At 43.2% G+C, this 27270-nt stretch overlaps 1 protein-coding gene across 3 annotated transcripts in view; it reads left to right on the forward strand.

The window, feature by feature from the left end:
* Positions 1 to 2895: 2895 nt before the first annotated feature.
* The window catches only part of HPRT1 (hypoxanthine phosphoribosyltransferase 1), an 85805-nt gene continuing 61430 nt past the window's right edge, over positions 2896 to 27270 (forward strand). For 2 of the 3 annotated variants that reach the window (XM_073599183.1, XM_073599185.1), the window contains exon 1: positions 3064 to 3220. In XM_073599183.1, coding sequence (XP_073455284.1) covers positions 3089 to 3220 — 132 coding nt within the window. In that variant the 5' untranslated portion in view covers positions 3064 to 3088. The other variant, XM_073599186.1, reaches the window with a different exon arrangement.

The following is a 27270-nucleotide window of genomic DNA, read 5'->3' on the forward strand; positions in this document are numbered from 1 at the left end:
TTCTCATTAGAGTCCCCCCTTACAGCAACTGTCTCATCAGAGTGCCCCTTACATCAACTGTCTCATTAGAGTCCCCCTTACATCAATTGTCTCATTAGCATCCCCCTTACATCATCTGTTTAATTAGAGTCCCCCTTACATCAACTGTCTCATTAGAGTCCGCCTTACATCAACTGCCTCATTAGAGTCCCCCCTTACAGCAACTGCCTCATTAGAGTCCCTGTAATGAAATGTCCCACACTCCGCTTGAGTGCTTTTGCCATATACCGATTCCTCCAGTCTGAATATAGATATCCGGTATTCCAAACTGCTGACAGCCAATAACTAAGCAGCACTCATTTTGGTTGCTCAACATGAACTGTTTATTGAAACACAGGTACACAGAGATATTCAAACTTCTTATCAGTAGACTGTCCAATCAGCAGGGAGAGCTGTTCTCTGACAGCTAATCTACATAGACATAGACATATACATCCCATACTACCCAAGGCAGACCGACACAATAGAACAATGGAATACAGCCACACCCCAAACGACCCAGCAAAGAGTCCTCAACAGTATGAGCCAATATACTATATATATATATATATATATATATATATATATATATATATATATATATATATACAAAAACAACATTCCAGTGTGGTTGTACAGTGAGTCAGATTAGTACAGATCAGACTGGGGTTCTCGGTCACCCTGTGCCCCTAATAGACACAGGATTACTTAGACATAGGAGGTGCATGGGGAGCTGGAGCAAGGGTTTCCCAACCTCTCCAAGGGATTCTGGGTTCCACAGGCCCCCCGCCCAAAGTGACTCCCATCACAGTCACCTTTACAACAACTGTCTCATTAGAGTCCACCTTACATCAATTGTCTCATTAGCATCCCCCTTACATCATCTGTCGCATTAGAGTCCTCCTTACATCAACTGTCTCATTAGAGTGCCCCCTTACATCAACTGCTTCATTAGAGTCCCCCTTACATCAACTCTCTCATTAGAGTTCACCTTACATCAACTAACTCATTAGAGTCCCCCCTTACATCAATTGTCTTGGCTTAGGGCCCATTCACACCAGTAACTGAACATAACTGCATTTTTCACTGCATGTTTACAAGCATTTGAAATGCGTTTGAAGACCGCTTGAGTATGTTTTGCAGTGCATTTTTCTATACCTTTTTTGGGCTTTGCTTTCTTGGCTTAAAGGGGCACAGTACAGTGCATTTGAAGCGTGTTCCCTGCATTTGCAGTGCAGAAAAATGCAGCATGCTCCTACTTTTTTTAACTGCACTGCGATAATGTGAACTATGCCCATAGGATTACTTTGATTTTGGGCTGTGTATGCAGTTGCAGTGCAGTTCAAATGCATTCAACAGCATCCCACTGCGTTCGCTGTGAAAGGGTCCTAACATGGTTTCCTATGGGACATATTCACATCTATGCTTTTATCAGCTGCTGTTTTTTTGGAATGAGTCAGGGACTTTTTTAAACGCAAAACAGTGCTTTTTTGGTTCAGTCGACTTTAAGGGAGAAGCTACAGAAAAGCAGGTAGTGTGTTTTTTGCTGTGATTTTAGCACGATTTGCTTTTTTTTAATCTGGCCAAAAAAAAAAAAAAAAAAGCAACATCCAAACCACAACAAAAACGTGTGTGCAAAATCTAACAGCAAAAAGCAGAAACGACCAAAAGCAAACTGCATAGGTTTGAGCTAATGCTTTAGGTTTGAGCCTAATGCTACGTACACACGATCTGAAAATCGTACAAAAATTAACGCTTTTCAAAGTGATTGTACGATAATCGGATCTTTAGAAAACAGCTTTCCAGAGCTGATCATGCCAGTTCATACAATATTATCTGAAGGGGCAAACACGAAAATGTTACTCGTATACCAGATCGTATGATTTTCATTCAATCAGTACAGTTGTTGTCTGAAAATACAACACAAATACATTACAACACACAACATCACTTCCAAATGTTTATTCTGTCGTACGAAAATTTTCGTACCTTTAGTAAACTCTTCATTTTTGATATGAGACTAGCATGATAATCTCATCAAGTGTACCGAGCATCAGATCATTGCACACGTGAAGTGGTCTGTGACCATAGACATAGCATTTTCCTCCTGCAATTTTAGGATGTTTACACCTGCTCTGAAAAACGATCCACATTTGGATTACTTATGAGAGGGGCTTGTCAGGAGGTGATATGTTGCATACCTCCCAACATTTGGAGATGGGAATGAGGGACACCTGCTAGCAAGCTGTATTTAGGCATAGGACATGCCCCCTTAAAGGAGAAATAACCAAAAAAAAGGGTTAATTAAATCCACAATTGCTTTTTTATACCACTACTATTCCTTTATATTGGCTTTTAACATTTACAAATGCAGCAATTTAGAAGAAAAAGGTTTAGCACTGGGAAACACTTTTTGAAAGATAAAAAGTGCATTTTATATACAACTATATAGATCAGACCAAATTGAGGGACAAATGAGGAGGGACAGGGGAACATTGCTCCAAAACAGGGACAGTCCTTCTAAACGAGGGACAGTTGGGAGCTATGTATGTTGTTACCCTGCAACTCCTGGACCAATACGCCAAATCTGCGTTCATTGCACATGGAATTGGGTGACAGGAGGGATAGTTGTCATGTGGACACCGCCATTGTGGGCAGTTGGTAAAAACACGACTCTTATAATGTGGAAGTGTATCTCTGATTTCCCGCAATGAAATATACGGGCAGTTCCGCAGCAAGAACCCCTGAGCGGGCTGAGGTCACCCTGCAGGCGGCCTATGACCGGCCGCTGTGCCATGTGAGAGGGAGGCCGCACACCATGGGGTGATGCTCTGCCTGCTGCTGACTCTCATAGAGGTGAATGGGCCGGCCGGGCTCCACCCCACCTCCTCCTCAGCGGGCGGGTCCCGGGCAGGCCATGTGTTTGTGAGCTCCGGCCCAGTGCTGTAGTGTACGCCGATCAGGTGCTGCAACTCTTCGTGCACAGCCGCTCACTTCCCCCACCCCGGATCAACTGACATGGCGAGTCCCTGTGTGGTGGTGAGTACAGGCCGGACCCCCCCCCCCCCCAATGCCAACCTGGCACCGCCCTGAGCTCTCCCTCTCCTGGACGGGAAGGTGGCACAGTACGGGGAGCCAGTGCTCGGGGTGTGAGCGGCGTCATGGCAACGGCCAGCAGTGCGGGAGACCGGTCCTGTCAGGGGTATGGCGGGAGAATCCATAGCATGGGGGCCATGGCAGGCGGGAGGAAGTCACGAGGAAGATGAACACGTACACACTGCATAGGCAGCATGGGGGGAGGAAGCCGTGGACAGACATGAGGCTGGAGGGGTGTGGAGGTGTATATAGTACTGGTATGAGGAGGAGGACAGACATGAGGTTGGAGGACTGTGGAGGTGTATATAGTACATGTATGAGCACAGACACGAGGTTGGAGGACTGTGGAGGTGTATATAGTACATGTATGAGCACAGACACGAGGTTGGAGGACTGTGGAGGTGTATATAGTACATGTATGAGGAGGAGGACAGACACGAGGCTGGAGGACTGTGGAGGTGTATATAGTACAGGTATGAGGAGGAGGAGGACAGACACGAGGCTGGAGGACTGTGGAGGTGTGTATAGTACAGGTAGGAGGAGGAGGACAGACATGAGGCTGGAGGACTGTGGAGGTGTATATAGTACAGGTATGAGGAGGAGGAGGACAGACATGAGGCTGGAGGACTGTGGAGGTGTATATAGTACAGGTATGAGGAGGAGGAGGACAGACATGAGGCTGGAGGACTGTGGAGGTGTGTATAGTACAGGTATGAGGCTGGAGGACTGTGGAGGTGTGTATAGTACAGGTATGAGGCTGGAGGACTGTGGAGGTGTGTATAGTACAGGTATGAGGAGGAGGAGGAGGAGGAGGAGGACAGACATGAGGCTGGAGGACTGTGGAGGTGTGTATAGTACAGGTATGAGGAGGAGGAGGACAGACATGAGGCTGGAGGACTGTGGAGGTGTGTATAGTACAGGTATGAGGCTGGAGGACTGTGGAGGTGTGTATAGTACAGGTATGAGGCTGGAGGACTGTGGAGGTGTGTATAGTACAGGTATGAGGCTGGAGGACTGTGGAGGTGTGTATAGTACAGGTATGAGGCTGGAGGACTGTGGAGGTGTGTATAGTACAGGTATGAGGAGGAGGACAGACATGAGGCTGGAGGACTGTGGAGGTGTGTATAGTACAGGTATGAGGAGGAGGAGGACAGACATGAGGCTGGAGGACTGTGGAGGTGTGTATAGTACAGGTATGAGGCTGGAGGACTGTGGAGGTGTGTATAGTACAGGTATGAGGCTGGAGGACTGTGGAGGTGTGTATAGTACAGGTATGAGGAGGAGGACAGACATGAGGCTGAAGGTGTATATAGTACATGTATGAGGAGGAGGACAGACGTGAGGTTGAAGGTGTATATAGTACAGACATGAGGCTGAAGGTGTATATAGTACAGGTATGAGGAGGAGGACAGACATGAGGCTGAAGGTGTATATAGTACAGGTATGAGGAGTATCTGTTGGACGTTAAGACCTGGGCTATTTTCAGTTATGTCCTCTAATCAGCTAATTAACTCAATACACCTGTAATGGTTTCCTGAGCCTTTTTAAATGGTCTCTCAGACTGGTTCGGTAGGTTACACAATCATGGAGAAGACTGCTGACTTGACAGTTGTCCACAAAATGTCATTATTAAGCTGGCTGTTCAGAGTGCTGTATCCAAGCATAATTATGGAGAGTTGAGTGGAAGGAAAAAGTGTGGTAGGAAAAGGTGCACGAGCAACAGAGATAACCACTCTTGAGAAGATTGTGAAGCAAAGGCCATCCCAAGAATTTGGGGGAGCTTCGCAAGGACTGTTCTTTATACAGTAGTGTTGGGGCATGGTGCCCCTGAGATTTCTGGGCCTTAGGCAGCTGTCTGATCCAACCTACCACTGCTCGCCTTCTCTATATTACTGTTCCTCACAGACTCACCACTACTAGTCGCAGCTGCCACTTCCTTTTTTTGGGTTGAATAACGCACATCGCTTTCTAACCTACTTCCTGTGAGCCTAGGCTATAATTGACACACTCTTTAGGGTTGTTTATTGGGCTCACAGTACTGCACAGATAGGTACCAGTTAGTCTTCATGTACACTGCTGCTGTTAAAAGGACGTTTTGGGTGTTTTTTTTTTTTTTTTCAGCTGCTCCTGAACTCTCCTTTATGTTATAAGTACATGTACACAGGGTTGTTTCTAGGCAGTTGAGTTTAGAAGCATTTTTTGGAAAGCAAAAAAAGGCGTTCAGGACAGATGTTCAGAGGCATTTGAAATGCCAAATGCCTGTAACAGCTTGTAAATGCAGTAACTTGTGTTTAGCTATGTTTTGTTTACAGGCTTTTTTTTTAAAGGGTGGCAAAACTGCATTTTTAAGCATCAGTCAAGTCGTCCAGGAGAGGTTTTTAAAGTCCCGTGTACATTAAGCCTTAGGGCCAGCCATCACTGCCACCAACAAAGGCCTGTGAGGTCACTGTACCACCAGAAAGAAAACTGACATTTTTTTGCATAAGTAAGTGTCACTTTTTCGTTTGACATTTGGCGGGTGTTGTGCGTGCAGAGAGGCTGTGGGGGGGGGTTTGCAGGAGCCTGGAGCATTGTTTTTGCATCAGGCTACGATGCAAAACTGTAATTCATGTCTTTTTTTTTTTTTTTTGTTTGTGAGTACTGCAGTTTCCTCTTTAATCACTTCAATACCACACACTTTTACCCCCTTCCTGCCCAGGCCAATTTTCAGCACTGACACCCTTTGAATGACAATTATTCAGTCATGCAACACTGTACCCAAAAATGTTTGTCATTTTTTTTGTTAGACAGATAGAGCTTTCTTTTAATGGTAGTATTCTCCACTGGGTTTTTATTTTTTGCTACATAAGCGAAAAAATACCCAAATATTTGAAAAAAAAAAAAAAAACACATTTTCTTTGTTTCTGTGTTTAAACCATTGCAAATCTTTCTTCTGCTACAGTTTCTTTGGCAAAATAACCCAAATTGTGTATATTTAGTCTGTAGGAAAGTTAATCTACAAACCTATGGTATCAAATCAGTCCTGATGGCCTATCGTTTCTTGAAGCCCTAAAATGCCAGGACTGTAAAAATATCCTAAAACGGCCCATTTTTGGAAAGTAGGCAGTTCAATGTATTTAGTAAAAGGCATGGCGAGTTTTTTGACATTGAAGAAATGAACTGCTTGCCGATTGTATAACTCACATATATGGTGGCAGAGTGGCTCTCCTGCGCTCGATCAGCTAGTGCGTGATCTGTACGCTTGCTGACCCAGCTGTTATGTGTAGGGTTGTCCCGATACCACTTTTTTAGGACCGAGTACAAGTACCGATACTTTTTTTCAAGTACTCGCCGATGCCGATTACCGATACTTTATTTTTAATGTCACGTGACAGTTTTTTTTTTGCTATTTTTTTTGGGGGGGGGGGGGGTGAACGTTGTATGTGTGTGTGTGGTTTTTTTTTTTTGTTTTCTTTTACAATTTTTATTTTTTACAATAATATTTTTTTATTATTTATTTATTTATTTATTTATTTTTTTAAATCAGCCCTGTTGGGGGGCTTTGGTGAGATATCAGGGGTCTTAACAGACCTCTGATATCTCCCCCTTGAAACAGAGAAAGAGACAGAGGATAGAGATTCCCCAGTCCCTTTCTCTGCAGCGTCAGCTGCACTGAGAATGAATGGAGAGAAGACAGCGGCTCCTCTCCATTCATAAACTGACACATCGTAATCACAGGAGATTACAATGTTTCAGTTATGTGAATGGACAGAGTCAGCTGACTCTATCCATACACAAAGGAAGGAGGGGGAGGACGGAGGAACTGAGGGGGAGAACGGAGGGAACAGATGAGAGAGGAATGCAGGGGACAGATAAGGATAGAGGAACGGAGGGGGAGAGAAGAGGAGAGAGGAACGGAGGGGGAGTACGGAGGGGGACAGATAAGGATAGAGGAACGGAGGGGGAGTACGGAGGGGACAGATAAGGAGAGAGGAATGCAGGGGACAGCGGAGAGGCACAGAGGAACAGAGGGGGCACGGAGGAGGATAAAGTGACAGTCAGCGGTGAGCGATCACTGCTGTCTGTCACTAAAGCTGGTGAAAGCCGCTGGGGGAGAATCCTGTAACTCCCCCACGCGCCGATCACAGCTGTCCTCCAGGTATCGGGGGAAGCATCGGGAGCATTTGCCCGAGTACAAGTACTTGGGCAAATGCTCGGTATCGGTGCCGATACCGATACTAGTATCGGTATCGGGACAACCCTAGTTATGTGTGTCGTTACAGGACAAGCCGATCACCGGGTCCCGGCCAATGATTTGCCACCAAGACATGGTGATCGGCACTGAACACAGCTCTTATTGTCATGTTTTTATACCCTGCTTAGATCCCCTGTTCGAGAACAGGGGATCTAAGCAGGGAATAAAAACAAGATCCACGTTAGTTAAGCACACAGTTAACCCCTTGATTCCCCCCCCCCCCCCCCCCCTCCTATCCAGTGCCGTTTTTACATTGAGAGTACATTTTATTCGCACTGCTCACTATGTTAATGTCCCTGGTGATGTCAGTGGCAGTTAATCAGTTTCCCCCAGCATCCTTTAAGTTGGATGGTTTGCGCTTGTGAACAGCAATCTTTAAGGCCACTTTCACACTGGGTTGGTGCGTCCGTCGGCGGTAAAATGGTGCTTTTTTATTGACGCTTTACCGTCGTTTTAGCGGTGGTATTCGGCCACTAGCGGGGTGGTTTTAACCCCTGCTAGCGGCCAAAAAAGGGTTAAAACCGCCCGCAAAGCTGCACTGCCCATTGATTTCAGTGGGCAGGAGTGGTGTATACACCGCTCCAAAGATGCTGTTTGCAGGGGGGGGGTTTTCCCTCCTGCCTGCGCACCACTCCAGTGTGAAAGCTCGAGGGCTTTCACACTGGAGACACCACAGCGGCAGTTTCAGGTCGGTGTGCAGGCACTATTATTAGCGCAATAGCGCCTACAAACCGCCCCAGTGTGAAAGGGTCTAAAGTCTGACCACAGATTTTCTATTGGATTGAGGTCTGGGCTTTGACTAGGCCATTCCAGCACATTTACATGTTTCCCCTTAAACCACTCAAGTGTTGCTTTAGCAGTGTGTTTGGTATCTTTGTCCTGCTGGAAGGTGAACCCCCGTCCTAGCCTCAAATCACACACAGTGGTACAGGTTTTGCTCAAGAATATCTCTATATTTAGCACCATCCATCTTTTCCTCAACTCTGACCAGTTTCCCAGTCCCGACTGCTGAAAAACATCCCCACAGCATGATGCTGCCACCACCATGTTTCACTGTGGGGATGGTGTTCTTTGGGTGATGTGTTGGGTTTGCGCCAAACATAGTATTCTCTTTGATGGCCAAAAAGTTCAATTTTAGTCTCATCAGACCAGAGCACCTTCCTCCATACATTTTGGGAGTCTCCCACATGCCTTTTCGCAAACTCAAAACGTGCCATTTTGTTTTTTGCTGAAAGTAATGGCTTTCTTCTGGCCACTCTGCCATAAAGCCCAACTCTATGGAGTGTACGGCTTATTGTCGTCCTATGTACAGATACTCCAGTCTCTGCTGTGGAACTCTGCAGCTCCTCCAGGGGTACCTTAGGTCTCTGTACTGCCTCTCTGATTAATGCTCTCCTTGCCTGGTCTGTGAGTTTTGGTGTGTGCCATGTTCTTTCCATTTGGTTATGATAGATTTGATGGTGCTCCTAGGGATCATCGAAGATTTGGATATTTTTTTTATAACCTAACCCTGACTTGTACTTCTCAACAACATTGTCCCCTGCTTGTTTGGAGAGTTCCTTGGTCTTCATGCCAGTGTTTGGTTAGTGGTGCCTCTTGCTTAGTGTTGCAGCCTCTGGGGCTTTTCAAAAAGGTGTGTATATGTAATGACAGATTATGAGATCATGTGACGCTTAGATTGCACACAGGTGGACATCATTTCACTAATTATGCGACTTCTAAAGGTAATTGTTTGCACCAGAGCTTTTTATGGGCTTCATAACAAAGGGGGTGAATACATACGCACATACCAATTATCAGTTTTTTATTTCTGAAAAATAGTTTTATGTATATATTTTTCTAATTTTGCTTTACCAACTTAGACTATTGTGTTCTGATCCATCACATATAATTCAGACTAAAAAAAACATTGAACTAAAGGCTGTAATATAACAAAATGGGTAAAAAGCCGGGGGGGGGGGGGGGGATACTTATGCAAGGCACTGTATGTGTGTGAAATATATATATATTATTATTATTTCATTTATTTTGCAAAAAATAAACTCACTGGTGATCAAATACCACCAAAAGAAAGCTCTATTAGTCTATTTTTGTTAAATTATACTACTTTAATTTGGGTACAGCAAAGTAACCACCGTGCCGATTAGAAAAATGTGGCCTGGTCATGAAGGTGGTTAAAAAAATAGCTTTTGTTCACTTTTTTTTTTTTTTTTTTTTTACATACGGTCACCAGTGCAGTACAGTGTCACCGTATGACTAGTGTGCCGGTGATTTAATTATTTATTTTATACATTGTGACTAGAGCAGTACAGCGTTACCATAGTGACACTGAGCTACTCCGGGGATGTATTTAGGATTTTCCTTTTTTTTTTTTTTTTTTTTTTTTTTTTTTTAATATGAATGGCATCCATTCATCTAGTGTTTACCATTGTGAAGCTGATTGGCCACAGCTATCACATGGTACAGATGCACTGTGATTAGTTCAGTCAGTACTATGTGATCACTGTGACCAATCACAGAGATCAATTCAATAGTACACAATGGCTATTAATGGAAGCCATTCATTTTGTACAATTGTCTTATGATCTGCTGTGACTGGCAGTGGCCTGGTACACTCAATTTTGAAAAAAAAACACAATTATCTTTTCCTTTTTGCTATAATAAAAATCGCACATTTAAAAAAAAAAAAAAAATTTTTTTCCTCAGTTTAGGCCGAACTGTTTTCTTCTGCATATTTTTGTTAAAAAAAAATCGTAATAAGCGTATATTAATTGGTTTGCGCAAAAGTTATTTAGCCGACAAAATAGGGGATACATTTATGGGATTTTTTTTTTTATACTAGTAATAGCGATCTGCGATTTTTATCGGGGCTGCTATAGTGCGGCGGACAAATTGGACACTTTTGACACATTTTTGGGACTATTGACAATTATACAACGATATGCTATAAACATGCACGGATTACTGTATAAATGTCACTGGCAGGGAAGGGGTTAACACTAGGGGGCGATCAAGGGGTTAACTGTGTTCCCTCACTGTTCTAACTGTAGGGGGGATGGGACTGTCTAGGAGGAGAGAGAGATTATGAACACAAGATCTGTCTCTACTCCCCAGAAAGAACTGGGATTTGTGTATTTAAACACGCAGATCCCGGTTCTCGCTCTGTCACCAGCGATGGCAGGTGCCCGGCGGTCATTGTGCCCGCAGGGCACTCGCATAGTCTCCGGGCACATGTAATGTAACAGAAAACTGTGCAGCATGGCAAGTAGAGCAATGTTCAGAGTTCAACCACATGCAAAGCCCTGCTAGTGGAAAGTTCAGCTCATGTTTCAGCTGTGTGTGTGTGTAATATATATATATATATATATATATATATATATATATATATATATATATATATATATATATATATAAACACACAGGGGTGGAGGGTTTCCGTCTAAGTGTGCACCTTCCTCTTTTGTAGCCATACATTAGGTAGTTATAAACAGCACAGTTTTGTATGCAGCTTTGCAAGCTGAACATTGTTTTACAGCTACTGGATTGTGTGCATCCTCCTACAGCTTATACAGTACGTTAAATTCATATCTGTTTTGCACCCATATTATGTGCATTATCCTAAATCCCTAGGGAAGTTTAGCTGTAAACTACACTGAGAATTCAGCAAATGGTTTCCTTTAGTGAAGCACATAAAAACGTCAGATGTGCAAACGTAGCTTTACCATACATTAGAGCTGCACGATTCTGGCCAAAATGAGAATCACAATTTTTTTGCTTAGAATTAAAAAGATCACGATTCTCGCGACGTAAAATATTTCACATCATACAAAAAAGGGCTAACTTTACTGGTTAGTTTTGTTTTGTTTTGTTTTTTTGTTTTTTTCATTAAAAGTTATTTTTTCCAAAAAAATGCATTTGAAAGACCGCTGCGCAAAGACAGTGTGACATAAAATATTGCAACAACCACCATTTTATTCTCTAGGGTCTACTAAACAAATATATATAATGTTTGGGGGTTCTAAGTAGTTTTCTAGCAAAAAAAAAATGATTTTAACTTGAAACCAACAAATGTCAGAAAAAGGTTTAGTGTTTAAGTGGTTAAACTGTTTTCACTTACACACAAAGTCTATTCCATTGACAAATTGTTACTGTTTATACTTAAGTTCAACTGATAAAGAACGACTGCCCGGTTTTTTCCTTTCTTTCTTTTGACGGCTGTGGCTTCAGAAGAGCAGAGAGAATTCTTTGCATAGAAAGAATCGTGAAACACTTTAGTCAAGATTGCGATGATTCTTGACGATCGTGCAGCTCTACCATACATATTTTATTTTTAAAGTATAAATAAAGACTCATTTTTTTTTTTTCCCAGATAGAGTGGAGAAATGTCAGAACAGCTGTCAGGATTTTAGGGTGCTTTCACATGGGTGGCGGTAGAAACAGGTGGCAGAGCTGTGGTTTTACCACTCTAACATTACAGCTTGATGGACTGTACAAATTCCGTGGCAGCAATGCTTTACTTGACAGCCACAGCGTTTTTTAACTCTGGTCGCAGATCGTGACAGGCAGCGCCACCTGTCATACTTGCCCATTGAGATCTACCTCAAGCCAAACACTCATCTCGCAGTTGCAGTGCATCCCTGCAATGTAAAATTTTCTTTTAGTAATAAAAAAAAATTAGCTAATTGTTTGTGGATGTAACGACATCAAACCCAAGAAAGAAGAAAAAAATGGTTTGTTCTCTTTCTGCCTAAATTCACAAATACAAATAAGTTATATTGACGGTTCATTAGCCGTAAATGTGCCGCAAATCACTAATGATCAGTGGTTTCTGTTAGAGGTGCATATCTTCCCTGGTCTCATGATTCGATTCCATGATGCATCATGATTACTGCCCATGGTTTTCATTAAAAAAAAAAAATCAAGCAGTCAGAAGAACTCCATTTTTTAATTTTATCTGTTCTTTTACAACTTGAAGAGTTTCAGGCTCCCCCCAAAATACTAGAGGAGATACTCGAAGATTGCAGAAATACTACAAGAGGGGGTCGGAGACTGCAGACATAGTGAGGGGAAAAAAAGTATTTGATCCCCTGCTGATTTTGTAAGTTTGCCCACTGACGAAAAAGCGATCGGTCTATAATTTTAATGGTAGGTTTATTTTAACAGTGAGAGACAGAATAACAAAAAAATCCAGAAAAACACATTTAAAAAAAGGTATAAATTGATTTGCATTTTAATGAGTGAAATAAGTATTTGATCCCCTATCAATCAGCAAGATTTCTGGCTCCCAGGTGTCTTCTATACAGGTAACAAGCTGAGATTAGGAGCACTCCCTTTAAGAGAGTGCGCCTAATCTCAGCTTGTTACCTGTCTACTGAATCATTTATATTCCGATCTCTCCACCACGGCCAAGACCAAAGAGCTGTCCAAGTATGTCAGGGACAAGATTGTAGACCTACACAAGGCTGGAATGGGCTACAAGACCATCACCAAGCAGCTTGGTGAGAGGGTGACAACAGTTGGTGTGATTATTCAACAATGGAAGAAATGAAAAATAACTGTCAATCTTCCTTGCTGGGAGTCCATGCAAGATCTCACCTTGTGGAGTTTCAATGATCATGAGAATGGTGAGGAATTGGCCCAAAACTACAGGAGAATCTTGTCAATGATCTCAAGGCAGCTGGGACCCTAGTCACCAAGAAAACAATTGGTAACACACTATGCAATGAAGAACTGAAATCCTGCAGTGCCCGAAAGGTCCCCCTGCCCAAGAAAGCACATGTACAGGCACGTCTGAAGTTTGCCAATGATTCAGAGGAGAACTGAGTGAAAGTGTTGTGGGTAGATGAAACCAAAATCGAGCTCTTTGGCATCAATTCGCCATGTTTGGAGGAGGAGGAATGCTGCCTATGACCCCAAGAACACCATCCCCACCGTCAAACATGGAGGTGGAAACATTATTCTTTTGGGGGTGCTTTTTTGCTAGGGGGACAGAAAAACTTTACTGCATCAAAAGGGACGATGGACTGGGCCATGCACTGTCAAATCTTGGGTGTGAACCTCCTTCCCTCAGCCAGGGCATTGAAAATGGGTCGTGGATGAGTATTCCAACATTATGACCCAAAACACATGGCCAAGGCAACAGATGAATGGCTCAAGAAGAAGCACATTAACCACTTGAGCCCCGGACCATTATGCTGCCTAAGGACCAGAGGTCTTTTTCCAATTTGGCACTGCGTCGCTTTAACTGCTAATTGCGCGGTCATGCAATGCTGTACCCAAACGAAATTTGCGTCCTTTTCTTCCCACAAATAGAGCTTTCTTTTGATGGTATTTGATCACCTCTGCAGTTTTTATTTTTTGCGCTATAAACGGAAAACGACCGAAAATTTTGAAAAAAAATGATATTTTCTACTTTTTGTTATAAAAAAAAATCCAATAAACTAAATTTTAGTCGTATATTTAGGCCAAAATGTATTCGGCCACATGTCTTTGGTAAAAAAAATGTCAATAAGCGTATATTTATTGGTTTGCGCAAAAGTTATAGCGTCTACAAACTAGGGTACATATTCTGTAATTTACACAGCTTTTAGTTTATGACTGCCTATGTAATTTCTTGAGGTGCTAAAATGGCAGGGCAGTACAAACCCCCCCCCAAATGACCCCATTTTGGAAAGTAGACACCCCAAGGAAATTGCTGAGAGGCATGTTGAACCCATTGAATATTTATTTTTTTTGTCCCAAGTGATTGAATAATGACAACAAAAAAAAAAAAAAATATTTACAAAAAGTTGTCACTAAATGATATATTGCTCACACAGGCCATGGGCCTATGTGGAATTGCACCCCAAAATACATTCAGCTGCTTCTCCTGAGTATGGGGATACCACATGTGTGGGACTTTTTGGGAGCTTAGCCGCGTACGGGGCCCCGAAAACCAAGCACCGCCTTCAGGATTTAAGGGTGTAAATTTTTGATTTCACTCTTCACTGCCTATCACAGTTTCGGAGGCCATGGAATGCCCAGGTGGCACAAAACCCCCCCAAATGACCCCATTTTGGAAAGTAGACACCCCAAGCTATTTGCTGAGAGGCATGGTGAGTATTTTGCAGCTCTCATTTGTTTTTGAAAATTAAGAAAGACAAGAAAAAACATTTTTTTTTTTTTTTTTTCTTTTTTCAATTTTCAAAACTTTGTGACAAAAAGTGAGGTCTGCAAAATACTCACTATACCTCTCAGCAAATAGCTTTGGGTGTCTACTTTCCAAAATGGGGTCATTTGGGGGGGTTTTGTGCCACCTGGGCTTTCCATGGCCTCCGAAACTGTGATAGGCAGTGAAGAGTGAAATCAAAAATTCATGCCCTTAGAAAGCCTGAAGGTGGTGCTTGGTTTTCGGGGTCCCGTACGCGGCTAGGCTCCCAAAAAGTCTCACACATGTGGTATCCCCGTACTCAGGAGAAGCAGCAGAATGTATTTTGGGGTGTAATTTCACATATTCCCATGGCATGTTTGAGCAATATATCATTTAGTGACAACTTTGTGCAAAAAAAAAAAAAAAAATTTGTCTCTTTCCCGCAACTTGTGTAGCAATATAAAATATTCCATGGACTCGACATGCCTCTCAGCAAATAGCTTGGGGTGTCTACTTTCCAAAATGGGGTCATTTGGGGGGGTTTTGAACTGTCCTGGCATTTTATGCACAACATTTAGAAGCTTATGTCACACATCACTCACTCTTCTAACCACTTGAAGACAAAGCCCTTTCTGACACTCATTGTTTACATGAAAAAGTTATTTTTTTTTGCAAAAAAATTACTTTGAACCCCCAAACGTTATAGATTAAAGCAAATGCCCTACAGATTAAAATGGTGGGTGTTTCATTTTTTTTTTCACACAGTATTTGCGCAGCGATTTTTCAAACGCATTTTTTGGGGAAAAACACACTTTTTTTAAATTTTAATGCACTAAAACACACTATATTGCCCAAATGTTTGATGAAATAAAAAAGATGATCTTAGGCCGAGTACATGGATACCAAACATGACATGCTTTAAAATTGCGCACAAACGTGCAGTGGCAACAAAATAAATACATTTTTAAAAGCCTTTAAAAGCCTTTACAGGTTACCACTTTAGATTTACAGAGGAGGTCTACTGCAAAAATTACTGCCCTCGATCTGACCTTCGCGGCGATACCTCACATGCATGGTACAATTGCTGTTTACGTTTGACGACAGACCGCCGCTTGCGTTCGCCTTAGCGCGAGAGCAGGGGGCGACAGGGGTGCTTTTTTTTTTTTTTTTTTTTATCATTTTTATTGTTATCTCGGGGAATGTAAATATCCCCTATGATAGCAATAGGTAGTGACAGGTACTCTTTTTTTGAAAAAATTGGGGTCTATTAGACCCTAGATCTCTCCTCTGCCCTCAAAGCATCTGACGACACCAAGATCGGTGTGATAAAATGCTTCCCCAATTTCCCAATGGCGCTATTTACATCCGGCGAAATCTAAGTCATAAAATGCTCGTAGCTTCCGGTTTCTTAGGCCATAGAGATGTTTGGAGCCACTCTGGTCTCTGATCAGCTCTATGGTCAGCTGGCTGAATCACCGGCTGCATTCTCAGGTTCCCTGTTGAGACAGGAGAGCCAGAGAAAAACACGGAAGACGGTGGGGGGGGGGGGGGGGGGGCATTCCCTCCCACGGCTTGTAAAAGCAGTCTAGAGGCTAATTAGCCGCTAGGATAGCTTTTACATGAAAGCCGACCGCTAGCTGAAAAGAATGATACCAAGATGATACCTAAACCTGCAGGCATCATTCTGGTATAACCATTCAAAGTCGTGAATGGCGTACCTGAAGACAAAAAAATGGTTAACAATAAAGCACAGTAAACGGTAAAGTATAAAAAATTGCATACCTGAAAAGCAAACATGATAAAACATAATAACAATAAAACATTGCAGAATAGAATACAGTAAAAAAGAGCAGAACAATAGAGAGAGAGTATAGAGAGAGAGAGAACAATGAAACAACTATTTTTTTTTATTTTATATATTTTTTTTTTTTTTTTTGTTTTTTTTTTTTTGTAACTAACTTTTATAACGGTAACCGGTTCCAGGTTCGGGTCTCTCAAAATGCGATGGCATCTTGGGAAACCCTGTGAAAGTGTGCCTAGTCTGTGCAATGCTGTACCCTACGCTAATACTCAACTAATGGTAGCGTTCAAAACATTCACCAATGCAAAGACCAGGATTGTCAGGACAGGAGGGACAATAATAGCGGGTGTCACGCCTATATCCGCACTTGCTGCAGACACAACATCTTTTTTGAGGGGGTTCGTTGGGTAGGGGTACTCGGGAGGACATAAAGAAAATGCCTCTCATGCAGCCGACTGCATTTGGTTGGGGATGTGAATGGGGGAAGTACGGGCGCTGCAGAAGCGGTGGGTTCCCAATTAGGATTGGCGAATGCAGCAGGAAGGGCATTATGGGCACGATGGGCCTGTGTTTGTCTTCTTGGTGGCAGCGGGACACTACTTGTGCTTGCCACCTCACCAGCTTGAACTGCACTTATGGGACTCGCCACGTCACCAAGTGTTACTACAGTGCTGGTTTGACTACGACCGGGGTGTACTAGGCCGCTGGCGCTTGCCAGTTCAATAAAAAGCTACCAAAAAACCTGTTAGCGATCGCAGGGATCAGGCCTGACTCTGCGAACGCTGCAGTTATGCGTTAAGTGTTTTGTAAGTGACAGTGATCGATCGATACTGCACTTGGGTGGGCTGGGCCGGGCGGAGGGGCAAAATGCAGGTGCTAGCAGGTATCTGGGCTGATCCCGCTAACACTGCGTTTTTGGGAACCCTAAACTGCTGGGGACGCCAGTATAGATCTGATCGGATCAGATATTGATCCGATCAGATACTATACCACTAAGGGAGGCGTATGCTGCGTGCGTGGGTGTTAGCGGTACTGGCGCTAATCTGACGCTGCCTGGGGCGACGCATATCACCGCTGGGCGATCAGGGGGCTAAACCTTTATTCGGTAATAAACGGCGGGTGCCCTGACACTATAAAAAATAAACAAACTAACCAGCGTCACCCGTAACAGTTATACGGTGATCAGTGGTGAAAGGGTTAACTAGGGGGCCATCAAGGGGTTAAAACATTTATTCGGTAGTATATGGGGGTCCCTGTCGCTATAAAACGCTGACGGCGAACCTAAATATTTAGGTCCCTAACTAGCGTCACCAGCGACACTAATACAGCGATCAGAAAAATGATCGCTTAGCGACACTGGTGACGGGGTGATCAAGGGGTTAAAACTTTATTAGGGGGGTATCCTAGACCTAAAGGGGGGTAATACTAACTGTCCCAACACTGTAACTGTCACAAACTGACACCAATGCAGTAATCAGAAAAAAAAAAAAAACTGCTGGTGTCAGTTTGTGACGGGGGGGGATCGGGGGGTGTTTTGTGTGCCTGGCATGTTCTAGTGTGTGTGTGTGTGTGTGTGTGTGTGTGTGTGTGTGTGTGTGTAGTGTTGTGCACTCACATACCTGTCTTCTCTCCTCGGGCCGGAACGGAAATTGCCGAGGAGAGATGACATCATTTCCTTTGCTGCTGTTTAGCATACAGCAGCAAAGGAATGATTCGATTGGCCGGCGGCGATCGCGAGGGGGGGCCACGAACGGATGGCCTCCCCCTCACCTCCGATCGCCGTGGGACAAAAGACGACCGCCTCGGGCACCGGGGGGGGGTCCGATCGGACCCCCCACCCACGGAAGGCAAATCACGTATATGTACGTGATTTTGCCTGTCTGTGCCACCTTGCTGACATACATCGGCGTGAGGCGGTCGTCAAGTGGTTAAGGTCTCCAGACCTCAATCCCATAGAAAAATATGTAGAGGGAGCTGAAGGTTCCACTTGCCAAACTTCGGCCTCAAAACCTTAAGGACTTGGAGAGGATCTGCAAAGAGGAGTGGGACAAAATCCCTCCTGAGATGTGTGCAAACCTGGTGGCCAACTACAAGAAAAGTGTGGCCTCTGTGATTGCCAACAAGGGTTTTGTCACCAATTACTAAGTCATGTTTTGCGAAGGGGTCAAATACATAATTCACTCATTAAAATGCAAACCCATTTATAAATTCTTTCTGGGGATTTTTGTTCTGTCTCGCTGTTGAAATAAACCTACCATTAAAACGATAGACTGATCATTTCTTTGTCAGTCGGCAAACGTATCAAATATGGTTTTCCCTCACTAAAGCTTAACCACTTCAGCCCCGGACCATTTGGCTGGCCAAAGACCAGAGCACTTTTTGCAATTCGGCACTGCGTCGCTTTAATTGACAATTACGCGGTCGTGCGACATGGCTTCCAAAGTTGACGTGTCCCCCCCCCCCCCCCCACAAATAGAGCTTTCTTTTGGTTGTATTTGATCACTTATGCAGTTTTTATTTTTTGCGCTATAAACAAAAAGCGACAATTTTGGAAAAAACGCAATTTTTTTTTGCTATAAATATCCCCAAAAAATATATTAAACATTAGGCAGATACGTATTCTTCTACATATTTTTGTTAAATAAAATTGCATTAAGCGTTTGGTTTGCGCAAAAGTTATAGCGTCTACAAAATAGGGGATAGTTTCATGACATTTTTATTAATTTTTTTTTTTTAACAGTAATGGCGGCGATCAGCGTGACTGTGACATTATGGCGGACAGATCGGACACTTTTGGTGCTATTTTGGGACCATTCACATTTATACAGTGATCAGTGTGATTAAAAATGCATTGATTACTGTGTAAATGTGGCTGGCAGTGAAGGGGTTAACCAGGAGGGGGCGCTGAAGAGGTTAAGGGTGTCCTAGGGATGTGTTCTAACTGTAGGGGGGGGGGGATGGGCTACGTGTGTCATGATACTGATCACCGTTCCCAATCACAGGGAGCTGTGATCAGTGTCCTGTCACTAGGAAGAATGGGGAAATGCTTGTTTACATCAGCATTTCCCCGTTCTTCCTCTCCGTGAGACGATAGCGAGTCCGCGGGACCTGCAATCACACTCGCGGAGCTCACGCTCACAATGCTGCATCTTAAAGGGCAACGTACAGGTACGTTAATATGTCTGTCCGTGCCATTTTGCTGACGTATATCGGCGTGTACCGGTCGGCAAGTGGTTAATGCACAATATTGCTATATGTAGAGAAATTAATCTTGGAGTCGCTTTTTTTTAGGGAGACCCCATTAACCAGGGTGAATAAAAACTGAAGCTTTGCAATCCTGAAAGTGATACTAAACAATATCCCTTTTTTTTTTTTTTTTTTTTTTTTCTAAAAATATTCTACAACTTTATGGTCTGTAATCCATTTTTCATGAAATTTAGTTTCTTACTGTGTTTTTCTGCTTCCTTGTAAATATCCCCTGAGAGCTCCCAAACCTCCATTTCCCCTCATTTTCATTTGTTTGGAATGAGCAGCGCATGTTAGTTGTGGTCATGTGCACTGCTCTATGCACACTATAAATCCTATAGTCCATCTCGGAAAGTTAGAGACAGTGGCAACTTTATTACATGCAGTGGAACCATGGAGAATGATTGTAGCTTCCTCTGACAGGAATCTCACATCACAATAGCAAAAACAAAGGAATTTGGAAGAGGCTGATAGCAATAGAAGATAATTTCCTTGAAGTAGAGCTTCACCCTGAAGGTCATGTCATGGTGCCCTGCCTTTTGCACCCCTCCTACCTTCTTCTTTTACAATTGAATATTATTTTTAACTAATTTCATTTATTTGTGCTGCAAATCGGCATGTACCACAAGGTTTCAGGTCCCAAGCAAGCCCTGCTGCATAGCTGTGATGCACTGGTTCCTCTGACCATCTGTACATGTAAGGAGTTTCCTCCTGCACAACGACATGGCTATCGGGAAACCCTGAACCTTTCCCGTATTTGCGCATGTGTGGGAAAACATGCAAATATAGTGGCACCAGATGGGGAGGAGCTTTTACAGAGCAGACCTGCAGTTAAGAATACATGCACCGAATAGATTCTTAAGTCTGAGTTTAGTGCCACCTTAATCAATTAGTGAACACATCAAATTATTATTATAGTGTGGAGGACCCTCATCTCAATCGCAATGGGGGGGCATTGCAGTGTTTCCAGCCCCCCATTATCCCTGTGACATTTGGAGAAAAAAGACTGATTCTCCCGTCCGTAGGAGAATCGGTGAGAATCGGTGTGTAAATTTAGGGGCCGGTGGCTGCAGCTGAGCGGAGTGTCTCTGACACTCGTCTCACACAGCCCAGCAAAGTTCACTCCCCCCTCCCAGCAACGGACAGAGATTACGATACACTGCATACAGCTGCCCCTCCTCCTCTCTCCCCCCTGTGTCTGCCCAGCCCGCCCACTCTCCCATGCCGACATACAGCTGTGAAGGAGAGAGAGGAGAGTGGGGGGGGGGGGGTGTGCGGGAGATATGAAGAACAGTCAGCAGCTCCACATTCCAAGTTGTGTGAACTTCCAGCCTGGTCCCTGATTGCGTGAGCACTGTATGTTTCATTACATTTTGATCACTGAACTGTCCCTTTCTCTCCCTATCTGTCTCCCTCCCCACTCTGTTCTTCCAAGATCCAGTTAGCATTAAGCCACTTATGCAGGCCATATATTGATGATGATTTTTTTTTTTTTTTTTTTTTTTCGTTTGGCCATTACACTGAAAAAAAAAAAATGATCCAATTCCCCCATCTACACATTCCAGGTGGATGGGGGAATCCTCCGACAGTGGACCAGTGGGCGAACAACCAGGGTTGCTGTCCTCGCACCACTATTGACAGTGCTGGTCTCTGTCTCCATGGCAGCAGCAGCGCATTAGAACCCAATGCTGGCTACTTGGTGCACCATGTCTGCAGTCTCTGACCGTCTCCTGTACCACGTCTGCAGTCTCTGACCGTCTCCTGTACCACGTCTGCAGTCTCTGACCGTCTCCTGTACCACGTCTGCAGTCTCTGACCGTCTCCTGTACCACGTCTGCAGTCTCTGACCGTCTCCTGTACCACGTCTGCAGTCTCTGACCGTCTCCTGTACCACGCCTGCAGTCTCTGACCGTCTCCTGTACCACGCCTGCAGTCTCTGACCGTCTCCTGTACCACGCCTGCAGTCTCTGACCGTCTCCTGTACCACGCCTGCAGTCTCTGACCGTCTCCTGTACCACGCCTGTTGTGTGTGTGTGTGGTGTTTTTTTTTTTTTTTTTTGTTTTTGTTTTTGTTTTTTTTAAGAACAGATAAAAAATAAATAAAAAAATGAAGTTCTTCTGACTGCTTGAAATTTTTTTTTTTTTTTTAATGAAAACCGCGCGCAATAATCTTGATGCATCGCGGAATCGAATCGTTGACCAGATAATCGAATCGTTAGGCAAGTGAAGATGCGCACCTCTAGTGTGTGTTACATTGTATATTCCTGTATGTTGTGGTCGTTCAGGTGCTTATCTAATAGTTTTTTGAAATGATCGATTCTCCCCCCAAAACCACTGCCTGTGGCAGAGAATTCCGCATCGTTACAGTAAAGAACCCTCTATGCAGTTTAAGGTTAAACGCTTCTCTTCTAATTTTAGCGAATGGCCGCATGGCTTTTTAAATTCCTTTTCGCTGAAAAGTTTTATCCCTATTGGGTCACTAGTACAGTATTTGTACATTGAAATCATATCCCCTCTAAAAGCGTCTTTTCTCCAGAGAGAATAAGTTCAGTGCTTGTAATCCTTCCTTATAACGAAGGTCCTCCAGTCCCTTTTTATTTTGTTGCCCTTCTCTGGGCTCTCTCCAGTTTCAGCACATCCTTCCGGAGGACTGGTGCCTAAAACTGGACGACATACTCCAGGTGCGGCTGAACCAGAGTCTTGTAAAGTGGAGGAATTATCGTTTTAACTCTGGAGTTAATCCCCTTTTTAATGCATGCCAATTTTCTGTTGGCTTTGCTTGCAGCAGCTTGGCATTGCATGCCATTGCTTAGCCTGTCATCAACTAGGACCCCCAGGTCTTTTTCCATCCTAGGCCCCCCCCCTCCCGCCGTGATCCGGTGCCCTTCGCCGCTTACCGGAGCCGTCGGTAGCGGCGGAGGCGATCGCGTCCTGTCCTGTGGTGTGTCTGGAGACAAGTGAGGCCAAGATGGCGCTCACTCGTCTCCAATACACTGCTGGGCGGAAGCGACGTCACTTCCGTCCACGCCTCTTAAAGGCACATTTTTTTCAAATGTCATTTTTCTAAATGACTTTTTTTTTTTTTATTGCATTTTAGTGTAAATATGAGATCTGAGGTCTTTTTGACCCCAGATCTCATATTTAAGAGGTCCTGCCATGCTTTTTTCTATTACAAGGGATGTTTAAATTCCTTGTAATAGGAATAAAAGTGACACCATTTTTTTTTTTTTTTTTTTAAACCGTGTAAAAATAAATAAAATTTTGTAAAATAAATAATAAACCCCCCCCCCCCTGTCCCGACGAGCTCGCGCGCAGAAGCGAACGCATATGCGAGTAGCGCCCGCATATGAAAACGGTGGTCAAACCACACATGTGAGGTATCGCCGCGACCGGTAGAGCGAGAGCAATAATTCTAGCCCTAGACCTCCTCTGTACCGTAAAATATGCAACCTGTACAATTTTTTAAACGTCGCCTATGGAGATTTTTGAGGGTAAAAGTTTGACGCCATTCCACGAGCGGGCGCAATTTTCAAGCGTGACATGTTGGATATCAATTTACTCTGCGTAAAATTATCTTTCACAATATAAAAAAAAAATTGGGCTAACTTTACTGTTGTCTTATTTTTTTATTCAAAAAAGTGAATTTTTTCCCAAAAAAAAGTGCGCTTTTAAGACTGCTGCGCAAATACGGTGCAAAAAAAAGTATTGCAATGACCGCCATTTTATTCTCTAGGGTGTTAGAAGAAAAAACATATATAATGTTTGGGGGTTCTAAGTAATTTTCTAGCAGAAAAACCTGTTTTAACCACTTCAGCCCCGGAAGGATTTACCCCCTTCCTGACCAGAGCACTTTTTACAATTTGGCACTGCGTCGCTTTAACTGCTAATTGCGCGGTCATGCAATGCTGTAACCAAACGAAATCTGCGTCCTTTTCTTCCCACAAATAGAGCTTTCTTTTGATGGTATTTGATCACCTCTGCCGTTTTTATTTTTTGCGCTATACACGGAAAAAGACCGAAAATTTTGAAAAAAAATGATATTTTCTACTTTTTGTTCTAAAAAAAAATCCAATAAACTCAATTTTAGTCATACATTTAGGCCAAAATGTATTTGGCCACATGTCTTTGGTAAAAAAAATGTCAATAAGTGTATATTTATTGGTTTGCGCAAAAGTTATAGCGCCTACAAACTAGGGTACATTTTCTGGAATTTACACAGTCTTTAATTTATGACTGCCTATGTCATTTCTTGAGGTGCTAAAATGACAGGGCAGTACAAAACCCCCACAAATGACCCCATTTTGGAAAGTAGACACCCCAAGGAAATTGCTGAGAGGCATGTTGAGCCCATTGAATATTCATTTTTTGTGTCCCAAGTGATTGAATAATGAAAAAAAAAAAAAAAAATACAAAAAGTTGTCACTAAATGATATATTGCTCACACAGGCCATGGGCATATGTGGAATTGCACCCCAAAATACATTTAGCTGCTTCTCCTGAGTATGGGGATACCACATGTGTGGGACTTTTTGGGAGCCTAGCCGCATACGGGGCCCCGAAAACCAATCACTGCCTTCAGGATTTCTAAGGGCGTACATTTTTGATTTTACTCCTCACTACCTATCACAGTTTTGAAGGCCATAAAATGCCCAGATGGCACAAACCCCCCCCAAATGACCCCATTTTGGAAAGTAGACACCCCAAGCTATTTGCTGAGAGGCATGTTGAGTCCATGGAATATTTTATATTTTGACACAAGTTGCGGGAAAGTGACTATTTATTTATTTATTTTTTTTTTGCACAAAGTTGTCACTAAATGATATATTGCTCACACAGGTCATGGGCATATGTGGAATTGCACCCCAAAATACATTCTGCTGCTTCTCTTGAGTACGGGGATACCACATGTGTGGGACTTTTTAGGAGCCTAGCCGCGTACGGGACCCCGAAAACCAATCACCGCCTTCAGGATTTCTAAGGGTGTACATTTTTGATTTCACTCTTCACTGCCTATCACAGTTTCGGAGGCCATGGAATGCCCAGGTGGCACAAACCCCCCCCAAATGACCCCATTTTGGAAAGTAGACACCCCAAGCTATTTGCTGAGAGGCATGGTGAGTATTTTGCAGCTCTCATTTGTTTTTGAAAATGAAGAAAGACAAAAAAAAAAATTTTTTTTTTCTTTTTTTAATTTTCAAAACTTTGTGACAAAAAGTGAGGTCTGCAAAATACTCACTATACCTCTCAGCAAATAGCTTGGGGTGTCTACTTTCCAAAATGGGGTCATTTGGGGGGGGTTTGTGCCACCTGGGCATTCCATGGCCTCCGAGACTGTGATAGGCAGTGAAGAGTGAAATCAAAAATTTACGCCCTTAGAAAGCCTGAAGGCGGTGCTTGGTTTTCGGGGTCCCATACGTGGCTAGGCTCCCAAAAAGTCTCACACGTGTGGTATCCCCGTACTCAGGAGAAGCAACAGAATGTATTTTGGGGTGTAATTTCACATATTCCCATTGCATGTTTGAGCAATATATCATTTAGTGACAACTTTGTGCAAAAAAAAAAAAAAAATAATAATTTGTCTCTTTCCCGCAACTTGTGTCACAATATAAAATATTCCATGGACTCGACATGCCTCTCAGCAAATAGCTTGGGGTGTCTACTTTCCAAAATGGGGTCATTTGGGGGGGGGTTGAACTGTCCTGGCATTTTATGCACAACATTTAGAAGCTTATGTCACACATCATCCACTCTTCTAACCACTTGAAGACAAAGCCCTTTCTGACACTTTTTGATTACATGAAAAAATTATTTTTTTTGCAAGAAAATTACTTTGAACCCCCACACATTATATATTTTTTTAAAGCAAATGCCCTAGATTAAAATGGTGGGTGTTTAATTTTTTTTTTTCACACAGTATTTGCGCAGCGATTTTTCAAACGCATTTTTTAGGGAAAAAACACACTTTTTTACATTTTAATGCACTAAAACACACTATATTGCCCAAATGTTTGATGAAATAAAAAAGATGATCTTAGGCCGAGTACATGGATACCAAACATGACATGCTTTACAATTGCGCACAAACGTGCAGTGACAACAAAATAAATACATTTTTAAAAGCCTTTAAAAGCCTTTACAGGTTACCACTTTAGATTTACAGAGGAGGTCTACTGCTAAAATTACTGCCCTCGATCTGACCGTCGCGGTGATACCTCACATGCATGGTGCAATTGCTGTTTACATTTGATGCCAGACCGACGCTTGCGTTCGCCTTAGCGCGAGAGCAGGGGGGACAGGGGTGCTTTTATTATTTTTTTGCTTTTTTATCTTATTTTAAAACTGTTCCTTTCATTTTTTTTTTTTTTTTAATCATTTTTATTGTTATCTCAGGGAATGTAAATATCCCCTATGATAGCAATAGGTAGTGACAGGTACTCTTTTTTGAAAAAATTGGGGTCTATTAGACCCTAGATTTCACCTCTGCCCTCAAAGCATCTGACCACACCAAGATAGGTATGATAAAATGCTTTCCCAATTTCCCAATGGCGCTATTTACATCCGGCGAAATCTAAGTCATAAAATGCTCGTAGCTTCCGGTTTCTTAGGCCATAGAGATGTTTGGAGCCACTCTGGTCTCTGATCAGCTCTATGGTCAGCTGGCTGAATCACCGGCTGCATTCTCAGGTTCCCTGTTGAGACAGGAGAGCCAGAGAAAAACACGGAAGACGGTGGGGGGGGGGGGGGGGCATTCTCTCCCACTGCTTGTAAAAGCAGTCTAGAGGCTAATTAGCCGCTAGGATTGCTTCTACATGAAAGCCGACCGCTGGCTGAAAAGAATGATACCAAGATGATACCTAAACCTGCAAGCATCATTCTGGTATAACCACTCAAAGTCGTGAATGCTGTACCTGAAGACAAAAAAATGGTTAACAATAAAGCACAGTAAACGGTAAAGTATAAATAATTACATACCTGAAAAACAAACATGATAAAACATAATAACAATAAAACATTGCAGAATAGAATACAGTAAAAAAGAGCAGAACAATAGAGAGAGAATAAAGAGAGAGAGAACAATAAAACGACAACTATTATTTTTTATTTTATATTTTTGTTTGTGTTTTTTTTTTTTTTTTTTTTTTTACACTTTTTTTGTAACTGTAACTTTTATAACTGTAACCGGTTCCAGGTTCGGGTCTCTCAAAATGCGATGGCATCTTGGGAGACCCTGTGAAAGTGTGCCTAGTCTGTGGAATGCTGTACCCTACGCTAATACTCAGCTAGTGAATGGTAGCGTTCAAAACATTCACCAATGCAAAGACCAGGATTGTCAGGACAGGAGGGACAATAATAGCGGGTGTCACGCCTATATCCGCGCTTGCTGCAGACACAACATCTTTTTTGGGGGGGTTCGTTGGGTAGGGGTACTCGGGAGGACATAAAAATGCCTCTCATGCAGCCGACTGCATTTGGTTGGGGATGTGAATGGGGGAAGTACGGGCGCTGCAGAAGTGGTGGGTTCCCAATTAGGATTGGCGAATGCAGCAGGAAGGGCACTATGGGCACGACGGGCCTGTGTTTGTCTTCTTGGTGGCAGCGGGACACTATTTGTGCTTGCCACCTCACCAGCTTGAACTGCACTTATGGGACTCGCCACGTCACCAAGTGTTACTACAGTGCTGGTTTGACTACGACCGGGGTGTACTAGGCCGCTGGCGCTTGCCAGTTCACCAAAACGCTACCAAA

This window comes from Aquarana catesbeiana, linkage group LG09, assembly GCF_042186555.1.
Source record: "Aquarana catesbeiana isolate 2022-GZ linkage group LG09, ASM4218655v1, whole genome shotgun sequence".
Classification (NCBI taxonomy): Eukaryota; Metazoa; Chordata; class Amphibia; order Anura; family Ranidae; genus Aquarana; species Aquarana catesbeiana.